At 49.8% G+C, this 17,646-nt stretch overlaps 2 protein-coding genes across 6 annotated transcripts in view; both read right to left on the reverse strand.

Moving 5' to 3' along the window:
• The window catches only part of LOC119458466 (cytochrome P450 2C15-like), a 419,645-nt gene that overhangs the window by 390,836 nt on the left and 11,163 nt on the right, over window positions 1-17,646 (reverse strand). The gene's annotated exons all lie outside the window — the stretch shown is intronic.
• Window positions 1-17,646, reverse strand: part of LOC119458469 (cytochrome P450 2B19-like) — a 261,264-nt gene that overhangs the window by 232,446 nt on the left and 11,172 nt on the right. For all 4 annotated transcript variants that reach the window (XM_049671229.1, XM_049671230.1, XM_049671231.1 and 1 more), the window contains exons 3-4: window positions 15,277-15,510; window positions 3,831-3,955 (exon numbers count right to left, since the gene is read on the reverse strand). In XM_049671229.1, coding sequence (XP_049527186.1) covers window positions 3,831-3,955; window positions 15,277-15,491 — 340 coding nt within the window. In that variant the 5' untranslated portion in view covers window positions 15,492-15,510. The remainder of the gene's footprint in view (window positions 1-3,830; window positions 3,956-15,276; window positions 15,511-17,646) is intronic.

The raw sequence follows: 17,646 nt of genomic DNA on the forward strand, positions 1-17,646 counted from the left end.
GCTGAACCTTTTCATTTCCTCTGCTTTTCGTTGAGTGGTCATTTTATTTTCATGGCCTATTCCCCCGAGGTCACCGGCCTGCAGTGGTTGCTCACTGCGCTGGGTTGTTCGGTATTTAGTTATATTATTTAGTTATAGTTATGAATACAAAAATGTTTGGTGGCGCATTTATATTTTGGAGATAATTGGCGATGGTAATGCGCAGGCAATCTTTTTTACGATGGGTTTGTAATTGGTTAAAGTTGGACGTAGGGCTTCTTGGTATAACATGATGGAGGCAAAAGGCGTAGCGCATAAAGAACGTGGACGTGTGTGTTGTATGTGCACTTGTGCGCTGTTTCTGATGGGCTACCCCTTTTGCTTACATCTTGTTAAGGTGCTAATACGTTTTTACAGCGAAGCTGCTTATGCGGACCCTGCGCCGTCGTTGTCGGACTTCGTTAAAAAGGCGTCACGTGACCTAGCCTGAGAGGAGAAAAATAAGAGCTCAACAGGGGGAAAGGGGTTTCCCTCCATAAAAAAGGAGAATGGAGAGAAGGTTGACATAAGTCGCGCCATCCAATACTCGCCTTGGAGGGGGAGAGCGTGAGGCACGCCAACCAATGGCGGTGTAGGAACAAAACCGCATACCCACGAAGTGAATGATGATGAGTGGGCGAAGCACAGGGGGATCATACCGGTAACCGTGAATCCCCCTACATTGCCCACTCGAACATGCAAATGAGTGACAACACTTGTGTACAGTATAGAAAGCGACGGCAAAACGGCGGAAGCGTTCTCTACCTGAGGTTGGTGGCCCGAGCTTCGCGTACATATACTATATATATATATATATATATATATATATATATATATATATATATATACGAAAGAAGAATGGGAGCCAAGGGGCTCGATTTTATTAGTCATAACCACATAAAGCCAACAGACAACGAAGCCAAGGAGAGCATCGGGGAAATTAAGTGTAGTTGAAATGGGAATGTAGAAAATAATGCAGGAAAGGGAATTGTGCTACGGCGACAGCCGTCGCCGTAGCACTATTGGTATTGCAACGCACGCGTAATGCGTAGGTTGCGGGTTCGGCTCCCGCCGGCGATAAGTTATCTTTTCGTCCACTTTGATTTCCCTTTTCTTCATTATTTTCTACATTCCAATTTCAACTACACTTAATTTCCCCGATGCTTTACTTGGCTTCGTTGTCTGTGGGCTTTATGTGGTTATGACTATATATACTGCACAAGTGTACAGTATATAAAGCGCTTATATAGTCCTTGTGCACCACAATGCCCCTAGCGGTCTCCATGCAAACCACAGCTACGGAAAACTACGAGAGGGGACAAGGCTCGGCCTTAAGGTGCTTCTCCCCTAAAAGTAGATCAACGGATGAGTAGGGTGTGAGAGGAGTTCGCGTTAGCGTTGGTTTTATATACGGAGCTTTGGTCAAGGATTCGTCTGGGAACGTTGTAGTAAAAGCGTGAGGAACGCAGTCACCCGTGGACGCCAACGCGTCCTATCCCCCCGCAACGCGCTAGGAACGCCGTCGTCCGTGGACGCCGACGCGTCCCATCGCCCGCAAGTATCACCGTTCGGGCCATCCAAGCAGGCGCGAATGCAACTATGGCCCGGACGCTCGCTCCCATTGCAGCCGGCCTAACACGGCAGGCCGGCTAACACAGCTTCGCTGTTCGACCATGTTCTCAAAGCGGAAGGGGCAGTGGTTTTTAATATTGTATGGTATAACAAATAGTGTTCTCTTTATTCGTCTGATCCGGGAACGTGGCGTTGGCGGTTGCTCACCCGGTTTTGCTCCAAGCCAGTGGTGCCGACCTCCGCCACGTCTACCACATGCCAGTGGTTAGCGGCTTCAGCGCGGCGGCGCTTGTGCTCTTCAAACTTCTGAGCAGCAACCAGCTTGTTTGTACGTAGAATAGAAGGTAATAGGGCTCGTCGAATGGAACGTGAGGAGTGGTGTCATCTAATAAAGGCGCGTAGTGAAGCCCTGCTCCTTTCTCACCCTTACCTCTGGGCACTCTGCGCCATGCAGCGGAGACGCCGCCATTGATAGGAAATGAGTATTCAACAAGCAGACTTGTTAAACAAGGCTGAGGTGGTACTTCGGTGATATATTTATTGCATAAACATTGTGGAACTTTAGCAGATTCATTCTGGGGATTAGATAAGAATGGACTCTTATCAATATCACATTAGTGGTGCCGATGTCGTCTGTTCGGGCGGAGGTCGACTACCTGACGCTACTCGTTATAGCGGCACCTCCACCTAAGATGTTTACATTGATCTGTATGTCTGCTGTACATAAATAACTCTACTTTATAATCGTGAATTGGTATTGCCCTCATGCAGGGTGAATGGTATTTGTCTAGTCCTGGCGAGCCTTACGTGTTCAGATAATTTTTCGAATTTTCTGCTGCATATCACACGCCAACAATGTGAAAGGGGAGGATCATGTTCAATATGAACAAATGGTTCGCACGCGATTGTAACCTTTTTTGGGACGTGAAAAAATATGCAAGGAAAAAGCATCTCAATGAACCCTGACGAGTGCACAGTCGTTATTATTTCTGCTTGGGAACCTGAACATATTCAAGAACTTTTTGGCTGCCCACGTTCGATTGCCCACTTTTTATCGCTTGTTTAACTCTACTTTCTCCTCATTTTAATCCAACAAATACTGTTACCTCTTCTCCTAGCGGTAATGCAGCACGTTATCCAGGTCATCTAGCTTCATTTACATGACGCAGTGTTCAGCCCAAAACGCGGACCAATATCTGCAGAACCTAACTCTGTGATCAGTGCACTTCATGCTGCACCTCGAAATTGACGTCCCTCATTGCGCAGCCTAACATTCCGCGCTTCTCGTCAAGCTTGCTATTCCTTCTGTTACTCTTGCATATCACCAGAGTACATGGCTTACATTTTTTTTCGTTTCGCTTAACATGCGAATCACGTTGAAATGAAAGTAAATGTAAGCATGTAGGCGCGTTCGATAGACGACATGGTCGACACTAGTACTTTTTCGTGATCTCTGCTGTAATATCAGATACCCGCGCCTACTCTGTGATTGATAACAAATTTATGATAACATATGTAAAGGATAACCTTCCATTGCCTTAACATTGGACTTATCACTTTCCTTTCACCCGTTGCCGAAGCTCTGCGGCTATGGCAGGTGCTGCTGAGCAGAAGGTGTCGGATTCGATCCCCGCCGCGGAGAATGCAGTTCAGTGGAGCGGAATACATCATTGCTAGTGTATAGGACATAGAACCCCTGGTAGTGAAATTTATTGCGGAGTCACCCACTACAGTGGCTCCCATAGTCATATCTTGGTCGCGGCACGTAAAACACAATGCACAATTTAATTGTTACCATGTTCCATCCTTCTCGGTTCGTGGTGTTCATAGGTTCTTTCATGGTTTCTTGATTACCCTCCTAGGTTCGGGCGCATGTCATGCTACTGTTGGAAGAGACACTGCAACTTGAATTGGCGGTACTAATATAGAGTCGTATTTCAGTAGGCCATGCGAAAAATTCACCAATGCTGGATTCCGCATAGTCTTCCACAGCGCTGTTTTGTGCCATCTGCCCCCGTCCTACCAAAAATTTTCAGTACGACACTTGAAAACTCTAGAACGAAGGCACATTAGAGTGTTTTCATCTCTGCAGACTGCACAGCTTTTTCAGAGGTCTCAATACATTCAAATACTGAAAGACTACGAGATTCGGCCACCGTCTCTTGGTCGAGCCATCACATGAGTACGGTCTCGCGTCTTTTTTGAGTTAAATGCAAACACTTCAATTTCAACACACTCACCCACGTACTGGTCAATGCCTTGCACAACGCCATGTGCCCGATTAAGCACCTGGGTTCTGTTCAGAATCATCCTGATGCTTCGCACATCGTTGAGCACAATCACGCTCGTAAAATTTAGTCTTAACCTGAAAGAAAGCAATTGCAAAACTTGTTAACGTACAGCCTAGTTGCACTTCCTATGCCGCTTCGTGGTACGCTCCTCGGCAAGCTTCTGCTCTTCTAAAGCTTTACAGAAAGAAGTGGCCTCACGTGGATGTGTCCATATGTGTGCCTTGTTGGCACCACTTCTGTCGATGAAACAAACTGAAAGTTGCGTTACTTTTGAACTTTAGATAGATCCTAGCGTGCTAATGTAGTTCTTTTTTATTGTACTTGTTTTTCTTGTCTTTCTTGTTGAAGTTAGAATGTGCTGATCAACCCGTTTTGTGGCTATCATTGCACTGGCAGGCGTCCAGCAATTTTACAAGAGATGGCTACTTATATTTTTTGTATGTTTTCTTGTATCGCATCTATTGCTCATTAGCTATCTGGTCAGACGTTGTCTGTAATGCCGTTATCTAAGAAATTACACGTGTAATGCGAAACCTTGGAGCGTTGGTCTAGCTCTGCATCGCCATTTACCTTTCGTCGCTACACCAGTCCGTAAACGGCTAAACGAAATTTAAGTTACTTTAATATATGATGTTACGGTGAAGGGAAAGAAGAAGGTGACGCGAACGAGAGGAAGACGAAGTCTCTGGCCGTTGCCTGAACGCCATATTTCTTCGCTTGTAAATATACATCCTTCTACACTCGTGGGCCTGCTTTCTTCCTGCAACATTTTGGTGCAAGGTGCTGGGTACAATCACGGAACTTCGCAGTGGACGTCATCTACCTTCCGCCACAATGGCAGATCAACCGACACAACCGACAACGCCTCAGCAGTCCACGCCAACGGTCATCCTCACTCATCTGCGGGACCCGGGGACATTTTGTGGCACGGACAACACCGACGTCGAGGACTGGCTTGCGATGTACGAACGAGTGTGCGACAACAACAGGTGGGGTCCAACAATGATGCTAGCAAACCTCATGTTTTATCTAAAAGGAACTGCGAAGCAATAGTACGATACGCATGAAGCTGACCTAACAAGCTGGGATGTCTGCAAAGAAAAAATGCGTGACCTGTTTGGCAGACCTGTCGGTCGTCAGTTGGCAGCAAAAAAGGAACTTGCATGCCGCGCTCAGGCGTCCACAGAATCCTATGTCGTGTACATACAGGATGTGCTGGCTCTCTGCCGCAAGGCTGACAACACCATGACCGAGGCGGACAAGATTGGTCACATACTAAAAGGTATTGCAGACGACGCCTTCAATCTCCTGATGTGTAAGGATTGTGCCACTGTGGATGCAATTATAAAGGAGTGCCGGCGCTTCGAACAAGCGAAAGGCCGCCGCGTCCCTCAACATTTCGACAGGCTGCCCAATACCGCCGCGACATCCTCGTGCGCAGACCCGCCGCGGTTCGTTCAGCCGACAGGATCAGAAGATCTAACGCGTATCGTTCGCCGTGAGCTTGAGGCCATGGCTCCGGCTCCAATTCGTTCCGACTGTCGGGAAAGTGTGCCCGCTATCTCGCTTATACAAGCGGTCGTTCGGGAAGAAATAGCGAGTTTGGGCATTCCATCTCTCTGCTCGGTCCGCCATACGAACACCTACCAGATTTCTCCGGCCGCTCGCTCCCAGACGCAAAGCTTCCCGCCACTCCGCCGCAACCCCGCTGACTGGCGCACACCGGATGACAGACCCATCTGTTTTAATTGTTCCGGTATTGGACACATCGCCCGTCATTGCCGTAATCGCTGGACGTCGTCTCCTCGGTGGTCGTCTCCGAGTCACTACCGCCATGTACCAGACAATCGCACTTTCTCGCCCTACACGCCGCCTCGGAACATCAACGCCGACAGTGCTCCACCAAGATCCAGCCGCTCCCCGTCTCCGCAAGGCCGTCGGTCCCGTTCGCCTCTCGTTCACCGCTCTTCGTCCCCATCTGCAACCGGTCGCTTCCCTTCGGGAAACTAGGCGGTGCAGCTCCCGGAGGTGAAGCTGCAACTCCGACCCGGCCCACAAATCCTCTGTTGACCCTGCCTACACGTGGAAACCTACTGGACATTGAAGTTGATGGTGTTCCTGTCACATCTCTCGTTGACACAGGAGCGCAGCTTTCAGTTATGAGCGCTGCTCTCCGCCGAAGGCTCAAAAAGGTTCTGACTCCCGCCGTACCGTGCACTGTGCGAGTCGCCGATGGGAGTACTTCACCTGTTCTTGGAATGTGCACAGCACGTGTGACCATTGCGGGCCATTATAGCGTTGTTTTATTTATCGTCCTCGAGCACTGTCCACACGACCTAATTCTCGGCCTCGACTTCCTTTCGAAACACTCTGCCCAAATTGACTGCTCCGCAGGTGTTGTACAGCTGGATCTGCCGCTTCCTGCCGACGCAGACGCAACAACTTGTGCTTCACCCCGCTTATGTTCTGCTGAGTTTGCACGGCTGTCTCCACAGGCGGCTACCAATGTCCTCATGACGCCCTGTCCTCCCGTACCTGATGGCGAGTACGTCGTGTCTCCGCTTACTGACGTGGTTTTGTCACGAAATATTGCCCTACCGAGCACCTTAATCCGGATCCTCGAAAACTGCGCTCGGGTGCCCATCCACAATTTTGGATTTTCGACGCATGTGCTGCCACACGGCATTGCCGTCGCACTTATCACTCCTTTGGATGAATTTGAGATTTCTTCTTTGGCCTCCGAATCCTTCCTGAGTACCAACGCACCTTTGTCACCCATTCCTTCGTGCTCGACGCCTGCGGACGATGTTTGTAAGATGATCGCCCCTGACCTTCCTTCCGAGCAAAGAACAGCTCTTCGTCACCTCCTGTCATCTTATCGGGATATCTTTGATTTGGACGACCGTCCACTTGGTCAGACATCTGTTGTCACGCATCGCATCAACACCGGTGACGCCAGCCCCATTCATAGGCGGCCATATCGTGTCTCCGCAACAGAAAGGGCCATAATCCAGAAAGAGGTCGACAAGATGATGGACAAGGACATCATTGAACCTTCCAGTAGCCCGTGGGCATCACCGGTTGTCTTAGTAAAGAAAAAAGACAACTCGTGGCGCTTCTGCGTTGACTATCGTCACCTCAACAAGATAACAAAGAAGGATGTTTATCCCCTGCCTCGCATTGACGACGCTCTTGACTGCCTTCACGGATCCCAATACTTTTCATCAATTGACCTCCGCTCCGGCTATTAGCAGATTAGCGTCGACGAGATGGACCGCGAGAAAACCGCCTTCGTCACACCGGACGGTCTGTACCAATTTAAAGTCATGCCCTTTGGATTATGCAATGCGCCAGCTACATTCGAGCGCATGATGGACTCTCTGCTGCGCGGCTTGAAGTGGTCTACATGCCTCTGTTACCTCGACGATGTGATTGTGTTTTCGTCGAACTTTGAGAGCCACCTGAGGCGCCTCACGACCATACTCTCCGTGTTTCGCAGGGCTGGCCTTCAGCTAAACTCCTCCAAGTGCCATTTCGGTCGCCGTGAAATTACCATGCTCGGCCATCTCGTAAACGCCGCCGGAATCCAACCTGATCCACAGAAAGTCCACGCTGTGCGCAATTTTCCGGTACCTTGTTCAACAAACGATGTCCGTAGTTTTCTGGGCTTATGCTCTTATTTCCGGCGATTTGTGAAACAATTTGCCGACATCGCTCGCCCTCTCACTGACCTTCTTAAGAAAGATGCCTCTTTCTCTTGGGGCCCACTACAGGAGCAAGCCTTCTCTACCCTGATCGAGCGGCTTAAAACCTCCCCGATTCTGTCACACTTTGACCCTTCTGCGCCTACTGAAGTACGAACTGACGCGAGTGGTTATGGCATCGGCGCTGTCCTCGCTCAACGTCAACAGGGCCACGACCGTGTCATCGCTTACGCCAGCCGCCTTCTTTCCACGCCCGAGCGAAATTACTCCATCACTGAGAGGGAATGCCTCGCGCTCGTATGGGCGGTCGCGAAATTTCGGCCGTACCTTTTCGGTCGGAGCTTCTGCGTCGTAACCGATCATCACGCCCTCTGCTGGCTCTCCTCTTTGAAGGACCCAAAAGGACGACTTGCACGTTGGGCATTGCGTCTACAAGAATATACATTTTCTATTACGTATAAGTCAGGGCGCCTGCATAAAGACGCTGACTGCCTGTCCCGCAATCCCGTGGGTCAACCGGACGATACCGATGCAGACTCGGACATCAGTATTCTGTCTCTCTCCGGCTTTCTCCATATTGGCGACGAGCAACGCCAAGATCCTGTTCTTCGAACACTTATGGAACGCCTAAGCTCCTCGCCTAATGACCCATCTCTGCGGATGTTCACCTTGCGCGATGGAACTTTATACCGTCGTAGTGTTCGTCCTGATGGCCCGGAGCTGCTCCTAGTCGTTCCAAAGCACCTTCGACTGGCCGTGCTCCAGCAACTTCACGACGCTCCTACTGCTGGACATCTGGGCATCACTCGTACTTACGACCGCCTGCGGCGCCGCTTCTTCTGGCCCGGCATTTATCGCTCTGTGCGCCGTTATGTCACTTCTTGCGACCTGTGTCAGCGCCGCAAGACGCCTGCTATGCTTTCTGCTGCTTTGCTTCAACCAATTGCTATCCCTACAGAGCCCTTCTTCCGTGTGGGCCTCGACCTCCTTGGCCCCTTTCCTATTTCTATGAAAGGAAACAAATGGATTGCTGTAGCAACAGATTATGCCACGAGATATGCCATTACACGAGCGATGCCAACCAGCTGCGCTACAGATGTCGCCGACTTCCTACTATACGACGTTATCCTGCACCACGGCGTCCCTCACCAGTTACTCACGGATCGCGGCCGCTACTTTCTCTCGAAGGTCGTCGATGATCTGCTCCGCTCCTGTTCTACAGAACACCAGCTCGCTACCGCATACCACCCTCAAACGAACGGCCTCACCGAACGACTCAATCGCACACTAACCGAAATGCTGGCCCTGTACGTTTCCGACGATCACCGCGACTGGGACGTCGCTTTACCGTAAATCACTTTCGCATACAACTCGTCCCGTCACGATACTGCCGGATTCTCCCCATTTTACCTTTTGTATGGCCGCGACCCCACCTTGCCCTTCGACACGTTGCTACCTTCCGCAGTACAATCACCCAGCACTGGTTACGCTCGCGATGCTATTGCCTTAGCCGCCCAGGCCCGAGAGGTCGCCCGTCATCGCCTCACAGTCTCGCAAGCTTCTCAAAAACGACGCTACGACCTTCGGCACCGAGACCACCATTTTTCACCTGGTTCCCTTGTCCTTCTCTGGACGCCTTCACGTCGAGTCGGCTTGTCGGAAAAACTCCTTTCCCGTTATTCTGGTCCATACCAGATATTACGACAACTGTCCGACGTGACATACGAGATCGCCCCAGTCGGTCAGCCTTCAGTGTCTCCCAACGTCACCAGCGATGTTGTTCACGTCGCCAGGCTCAAGCCCTATGTCTCCCCATTAAGCGACGCTCCATAACCTGCACCGGGACGGAGCTAACCCCACCGGGAGGGTGATGTTACGGTGAAGGGAAAGAAGAAGGTGACGCGAACGAGAGGAAGACGAAGTCTCTGGCCGTTGCCTGAACGCCATATTTCTTCGTTTGTAAATATACATCCTTCTACACTCGTGGGCCTGCTTTCTTCCTGCAACAATATTAAGGCAGATAAAGGCCACATTTATTGCACCTAGTCATCATTATTTTCATAAAGCCGCTCAATTGTTACTAACAAATCACTGTCGTTGGTGACAATCTCGCGTCGAAAGGATCGCGTTATAAATTTCCCTTATCAATATCAATCCCAATTATATTTTTCAGCTCTCGCTATGCATGTAATTTAGTTCAAACCCCCAAAAAGACGAGCACCACGTTTTCTAAAGTACAGTGCTCAGCTATTGAAACGCTGTAAGATGACATCATGGCAGTTGCCGCTTCTTGCGCAATCGAAGAGCGCTAGGTGACTGCTGCGGGGCCATATGCACTCATAATGCGTCACAAAGGCTAACGCTTTCGTAGCACAATACAATGCAGAAACTCGGGTTCCCCAGCGTCTACCGGAAGCGCGAGAAGAACCGGCGGCCATGTGCTCCGAGTATGGTGTTTCAATCGGTTAGCACTACACGTAATGGTTTCCGACGTCGGAACACTGTAAGCGGAGAGTAACACTTTTATTTCTACAAGGGTCAATCACAACTAAATGCAATATAATGAAAAAAAAAAGATGTTTCGGCTCCGACACTTGAGGCTGCTTACGTGATGGAATGCGAAAGCCTTATGCCGTTTGTAGACATCGGATTCCAAGCCCGTGCTAGAGCACTGCACGGGCTCGGGCTTACCCGAAAGCCAGGGACCCGCCCGGCCCGTGGGCCGGGCCGGGTAGGGTAGTTTTTTCACGACCTCGGGCCGGGCTCGGGCACTGCATGTGCTTTTTGACGCGGGCCCGGGCCGGGCTGGGACTTCCTGTTGGTGCACATGTAACGTGCAGCGAGTTATCATCGCGCGTCTGGGCTCTGAAAAACCTGTTGCCGCGGCGCAGCTGGAAGCTAGCAGTGCTACACTCCTGGGTACTTCCCTTTTCTTCTTCCGTCGTATTTTGCGCTGTTTGAACTGAATGTAAAAGTCCAGAAAGACCGAAGTCCCCTCAAACCAAAGGATGCCATTGTATTCGTTACCTAAATCAATGTAATTAATGCTTTCAGCGTGGTGCAAGCGCGTTCGCGACTTGCTGATTCTTCAAAGGCGAATTGGTAAAGCGATGACTGGTAAAATAATTCGTCACGCTGCTGAAATATGGCACGGGGTACCTAAATCATTGCACGCTTTTTCTCGACCGGCCGCCTAGCAGCAGTGCATTACGCTGCACCATGGAGGAACGAGAAGCTTTCTTTCTCCATTTACTATACATCTATGCGCTGCGCTCACGGCCGGTCATGGCTGCGCTTCGGCTATGGTGTACTAGAATTAGAGCACTGCACGGGCTCGGGCTTACCCGAAAGCCCGGGCCCGGCCCGGCCCGTGGGCCGGGCCAGGCCGGGTTTCTGCAGTTTTTTCACGGGCTCGGGCTGGGCTCGGGCACGGCGTGTGCTTTTTGACCCGGGCCCGGGCCGGGCTCGGGTTTTTTGACGCGGGCCCGGGCCGGGCTCGCGCTTTCTGCGAGTTATTCTCGGGCTTATCAACTCTGAAAAGCATGTATTTTTCGGTCTCGGGCCGGGTTCGGGCCGGTTTCGAGTCGGGCTCGGGCCGGGCTCGGGCTTAAGGTAAAGGGGTGGCGGGCCGGGCCGGGCGGGTAACGTAGATTATTTCCGGGCCCGGGCCGGGCCCGGGTCTCGCCATAAAAGTTTTGATCGGGCTCGGGCGGGCCGCCCAATGTAAAAACGTGCACAGGGACGGGCCCGGGCCGCAAAAATCGGCCCGTGCAGTGCTCTAACTAGAATACGGTTGAGTGGGGGGAGCGGCTGGGGCAGCTCATGCTTTGCGGTAAGGCGCCCGACGTGGAAAAAATACTGTGGCGGCGCTGCGAGAGAAGTGGATTGGGCTGCATCAAGGTCGCGCCGCGGGAAACGGCTGGCGATACTGCTCGGCAGAGTGATTCGTACTACGTCGCGCGCTCGTATTTGCGTTCAGACCGCTCAATTGGTGTCCATAATTGCATATGACATGTATTTATGCCTTAAGAATAAATTACTTTCATTCTCTTCTTAATTTTTTTAATGCTGCTCGGTGATCTTTTTCGGTCTCTGGTCGGGTTTGGGCCGGTTTCCAGCCGGGCTCGGGACGGGCTCGGGCGTAAGTTAAAGGGGTGGCGGGCCGGGCCGGGCGGGTAACGCAGATTATTTTCGGGCGCGGGCCGGGCTCGGGTCTCGCCATAAATCTTTTGGTCTGGCTCGGGCGGGCAGTCCAATGTAAAAACGGGCCCGGGCCGGGTCCGGGCTGACAAAATCGGCCCATGCAGTGCTCTACATCGGAATGCCACGAACGCGCTCATTTTGTACTTTCATGACCTGGCGCCACCTCGTCCGCATTGTCCGTGCCATCACGCGCCCAATGACGCTCACACTAGGCAACACCTTCAGTCAGCGACATGGCTTAGACGCGGCGTGTGCAATGAAGCACGCATTAGGCACATTTTTGGTAACCGTGGAGCCGCCGTAGGGCAGGGCCAAAACAGTGATAGCCACGAGTACACATCTGTTTTGGCCACAGTGAAAATACCTTGCGCATGTACGTTTTATGTTCGCAATCAATGCCATGAAAAAAAAAAGCCGCCGTGGGGTACGGGTATAGCGTGTTCGTCTCACGCACAGGAGGGTGCGGGTTCGATTCCTACCCTCACCGCATTGTACAAAACTTCATTTTCAAGGCTATTTGTGGAGTTTCATTACAGAACCTCAATGAGGAATGTGACGTTAATCGTAGGATTTTTGACGTGTTCTTACTCTTTGCGGAATCGGCAATTTTTGGTACTATCTTTTGGTCACGCAGACGGATTTTCGCGTAATGGGATATATAATGATTTTGTTGGAAAAAGAGCGACGAGGAAGTGGACGAAGCTCTCTCGTGCTTCGGACCACGCGCAACAGCAGCTACCCACGGAGTCGTTTCACGCTTTATTCTTAATAAACCTCTTTTTCTATGCAACGGGAGGCTTGATTCTTTCAAGTGGTGCCGAAACTCATCGGAACAGCGAACCACATCGACGGTACCAAGGTGATCGCTTTCCTGCCTACCGATTCATCGTACCGACCTTTGGCTGCTCACCGAGGAGTCAAAGCATGGAAGCGCTCAAGCTCAAACGCAAAGCCGAGAGATCGCAGCTAACGCGGTTAATTACCGACATAAAATCAACGCTTAGCTAAGGCAGAGGAACGGAAGAGCAGCTTTGCATCCTTAGCGAACATCTCAATCATCTTTACACACACTTGAGGGCAATTGACTAGGACAACGTTCCTCTGCGGTCTACCGCGGAAGCTGAAGCAGAGTTTGATTGGGTTGAGACTATAGTGATCGAGCCACCGCGACGTCCCCGAAGCTCAAATACCGTATACGTCAGATTTATGAATAACTCAACCATACGTCGCCGTCGACTTCTTCGAAAACATTGCTGATGCCCTTAGCTTCTGCAAGAATATGATGTTGCCACACGCAAATACGCTAACGATGGTGTAGACGAGAAGGTCAGTGGCGATAATACAGAAAACCCAGTGTATTACATGCCACACTATGTAGTAATCCGCGAGGACCGTACCTCAAGAGTAAAGGTGGTCTTCGGTGCTTCTTCACATGAAAATTTGCAGAACGCTTAAGCTTCGCTTTTAAAAGGGAAACGCGACAGCATTCAAAGATCCCTGACTGGTTCTCTCGCTTCCCGACAACTGCAGCTCCTGCAACCGTAATGGTTATTGGGAAACACTGGCGGCGAACGATATGCACGAAGGCGAGCTTATTGGTAGAAACGGCCTCTAGCGTGGGGCGATCCCGGAGATTGTGCACAGCTGCGCTCAAAATTCCATAATTTTCAGGTTTCCGTTTTTGTTTCGTACTTTTAATGCTTCAGTTTGAGAAGATTTAACATAATAGACATGCGCTGTGGGTGTTTTGTTTCATGACATTTGTTTGTGGATTGTCCTTCTCTAAATTCCGAGGAATAGCTTTGCCAAGAATGCAAGACAAGGTATGAGCAACATTAATGATCGAATGGTGTGGCAATATAACCCGCATATACCGCATGTCATATAAGAAGGCTTAACATATACATGTACCTAAATATATTCGGAGGGCATGGGTGGCTGGGGATTAATTTCGCGGTCGCGGACGCCGGCGCTGACGCCGACAGCGACGCCGACACCAACGCCGGATTTTCTGCTACACAGGGCCCTTAACGCTTTCGCGTTAAAAAGGAGAGCTCTCGCTCAACGACAGCCTGTGCGCCAGACGAAACCTCAAGGCCGATCTTATAGGGCTGCTACTTCACTTTAGAAAACATTGCATTGCTTCAGTAGCAGTCATCGAAAAAGCGTTTCTGCAAATAAGCATCACCAGCAGAGACCGAGACGCTTTGCTCTACCTGCGGTTGGAGAAATCACCCAAGCCAGATCGACCGTTGTCTACCGTCCGCATCTGGCGTGTGACCAGAGTATGATTCGCACGACCTGTAGTCCCTTTCTTTTGGCGGCGACCATCCGTCATCATCTTGATCAAGCGTCACCTGCATGCTTACACCGAAACTACAAAAAGACTGTGGGGTTCCATATATGTTGACGACATTTTAGCAGGAGCGGACTCCGTTGAAGACGCGTCCAAGCTGCGGTCAGAAGCCACCGAGATATTCGCATGTGCCTCGGTGAAGCTGCACACGTCGGCCTCGAACGACAAACGCGTGCTTGGCACACAATCGACGCAACCTCCGGAGTTACCTCTCGGACAACTGACAGGAGTACCAAAAGTCCTGGGATTGGTGTGGCATCCTGACACCGACGTACTGTCGTTTAGTCTGGGAAACGCTGTAGAGTTTGTTCAACCGCTGGTACCAAGCGGTTCATGCTACAGACGACCTCTCGCCTATACGACCCTCTCGGTATGCAGACTCCTTTTACAATAAGGATGAAGGTATCTTTTCAGAACCTTCGGAGAAAAGGTGTTCACTGAGAACAACAGTTGCCACTGGACGCTTTACACGAATGGAAGAGTTGGTGCAATGAACTTACATGGCTCTTTGACATTGAAATTTCCCAGTACTACCCACAGGGCGTACACGGGCTGGACGACAAATACTCATTGCATTTTTTCGCTGACGCCAATAAATCCACACTACGGCGTGCCAGATGAATAATCATAACGTAGTTTTGGCACGTTGAACCCCGAATTATAAAAGAAAGGTTGCAATTTCACCCGAAAGGGAAACCAATATTTGCAATTATTAGACTGCTATACGAATTAGGATTATTGGTTTTACAAGCTGCTTAAACTGCCGAAAACATTCGCATGCTCCCTAAATTAATAATGACGGTCACACTCGCCCACAGGAAGCATGGACACATCTGACAAATCGCGCGCGCACATCTCCTGCTCTCCCATTGCGTGCGCAGGAACCCGTAGAGCACCGTCTTCGCTTTCTTACGCGCTCGAAAGGGCACTCCGCAACAAGCCGCCATTCTTCTCCGCTCACCCTTCCATGCTTTCCGCCATACCAAAGCATACGGCGCGCGACTGCGATCTTATCGCACTTGCAAGTTATACACAGCATCACGCGACGCTGACTCCGACAGGGTACGATGACGGCAGACATTCGCCTGGCGTCTCCATAAGAATGACAACAAACCAAAAAAAAAGTTGTTACCTGTAGATTGGTCCATACGATCTGGCCCACTCAAGAGCTTTCGTGCGATGGAAGTCTTGGTCGTTTAACTCCACGTGACCCAGTATGGACTTTGCCGGTGGCATAGGTGGGAGTTCCGCGCCATGAGGCAGTGAGCGATTTCCCAACCAAAGCTTCCGAACGAGCCACAACAGAGCAGCGCTGATCCACGTGAGCAGAAACACGGTCAATACCATTGTGAAACTTCCGCAGGCGCTGCGCATTAAAAAAAACAGATCGCTGAATTAATGACACAGCTTTATGCAAAAGACTGTAGAATAAGGCACCGCTGCTGCCTAGCAAGTAGGTCATGCGGTGTGTTATTCTGCGGTGTCAGCGTTAGGTGTGTTTACTCACTCACAAGCGATAAAGTTTTATTGTTTATTAGGTAATCTATCCTCAAAATACGTTGTCACGCGTAGTTGCGCGGAAGTGTGCCTTCACTATATTTTTCAAAAGATGTGTAGTCGGAAGGCCACATGATCTTGAAGCATTTAGTTTCTCAATTTCATTCAGCCGCGCAGGGTAAATTTTCGTCTGCATGATTTTTCAGTGTTATACAGCTCATGATGCCGAGGGGAGAGGCACTCTACAATATTTGTGCAAGTTTAGACTCAATTGCAGTAAGGCAGCCAGATGTGCCAAACGTTTGGAAATTCGGACGAGCTATATGATATATTTCATCCTTCACTTTGTTTTCAGGTAAAAAAGATGTTTTTGTCTAACTTTAGCAAAATAAACAAATTGTCGTGTTTTATTCCCTGAGGAGCAGAGGGGAAACATTAGGAAAACTCGCTACTGCATGAAAATACCGAATAAACAAAGGTTCACTATTTACTTGTCGTGCTCCTAAGTAGGGCAGAAACGATAAACGTTCGATACAGATTACTTCTCAAATTCCCCCAAGTGCCGCTAAATATTACGATCGTGGTCCGAAGAGTTCCCTGCGAATATTGGAAAATATATTCGACACTGCCATGTAACACTCTCCAGAAGGTTGCTAAAAATATTAAATTTTGAAGAAGCTGTATTGGATACACACACAATATGCCCATTCAATGATTAACCGTAGCGCTCCCCCTGTTTGCGTTAAATTTATTATTTGTGTCCTTTGTAGTAATGCCAATGCAACTAGCCAAACTTTGCGCTTCTTACAAAACACACGCACATCGTCGCCTATAGTGCTGGCGCACGTAGAATATCCCAAAGGCGGTAGTTACCCCGCACACCTTTAACTTGACCGACACATTGCTCATAATTTGTTCTTATTTCCGCCAATATAAACAAGAAGCCTCGTTCAATGAGAGGGCATGGTACAAGCAATGGCAGCACATCGGTCATGATGTGGCATTCTTTTTGTTGTGCAGGCTCTGCTGCTGCTCACGAGTGCCTGCTTTTCCTGCATCGATGTCATGCAACCTCATAGAGGAACTACAGGGACCTTTGGCGCCAGGATCAAGGGGAGCAGCACGCAAGGCTGCTGTTGCCAGCATGGGAATGATTGTTGGTATACGCATATGACTACACTTCGTACTTCTGGCTTCAAACAGCTTCGTGACTTTTCTTACTTATCATTTTCAAGAAAGTACTGCTTTATAAGTATTAAATAAACGCTATTCGAATTGGCCGACGGTAGGATTCGAACACATTACCTCTTGCACAGAATGCCAATATGGAAAGCATGACACCGCGGACGCATCGACAAGCGTAATCACTCTAATTACCAGTGATTTGGCGTGTTCGCAGACTATTATTTCCTCTCCTTTAACAAAACAAGTCTGAAGCTCTTTGGAATTTACGCCGTTGAAAGCAGCAAAAGAGTGATTAACGGAGCCACAAGAACGTCTGAAGTCGCAGTTTCTAAGATCAGACACATCCATTTGCTTACCATCATTCCCTTGGTGGCTGAAAGATTGCAGCGTCAGATTAAACTTTTGTAATTATTCTAGAGAATTCTGTGACCGGGACCTGAAAGTATGCAGCCATAGAATAACCCCGGCCCCTCTGAACAGCTGCGTCACCGAGTTTCCAGTTTTGACTGGTTTCTTGACGTCATCGGCCGCGTTCAGTCTAAAAGCCAAGCTTCGGGAAGCGTGGCTTCCCGAAGTTCGGTCGTAGGCACAGCACAAGCACTGCAGGTACAATGCTCGCAATGCGCTCGCTTTTTGTTGTACAGGTTAGTTTCGTATCTACAATTACAAATGATGACATTTTCTGGTTGTTCTGCCGTGCCCTCGAAATTTATTCTTTAACGCTGGCGCATAGTCTTTCGTCATGCAACTTTGTCGTTTGCGGCGATGTTGAAGTGATCCCGCGACCATCCGTTGATGAATTGTTTCAGACTATTTTGGA

Source organism: Dermacentor silvarum, chromosome 7, assembly GCF_013339745.2.
Source record: "Dermacentor silvarum isolate Dsil-2018 chromosome 7, BIME_Dsil_1.4, whole genome shotgun sequence".
Taxonomy (NCBI): Eukaryota; Metazoa; Arthropoda; class Arachnida; order Ixodida; family Ixodidae; genus Dermacentor; species Dermacentor silvarum.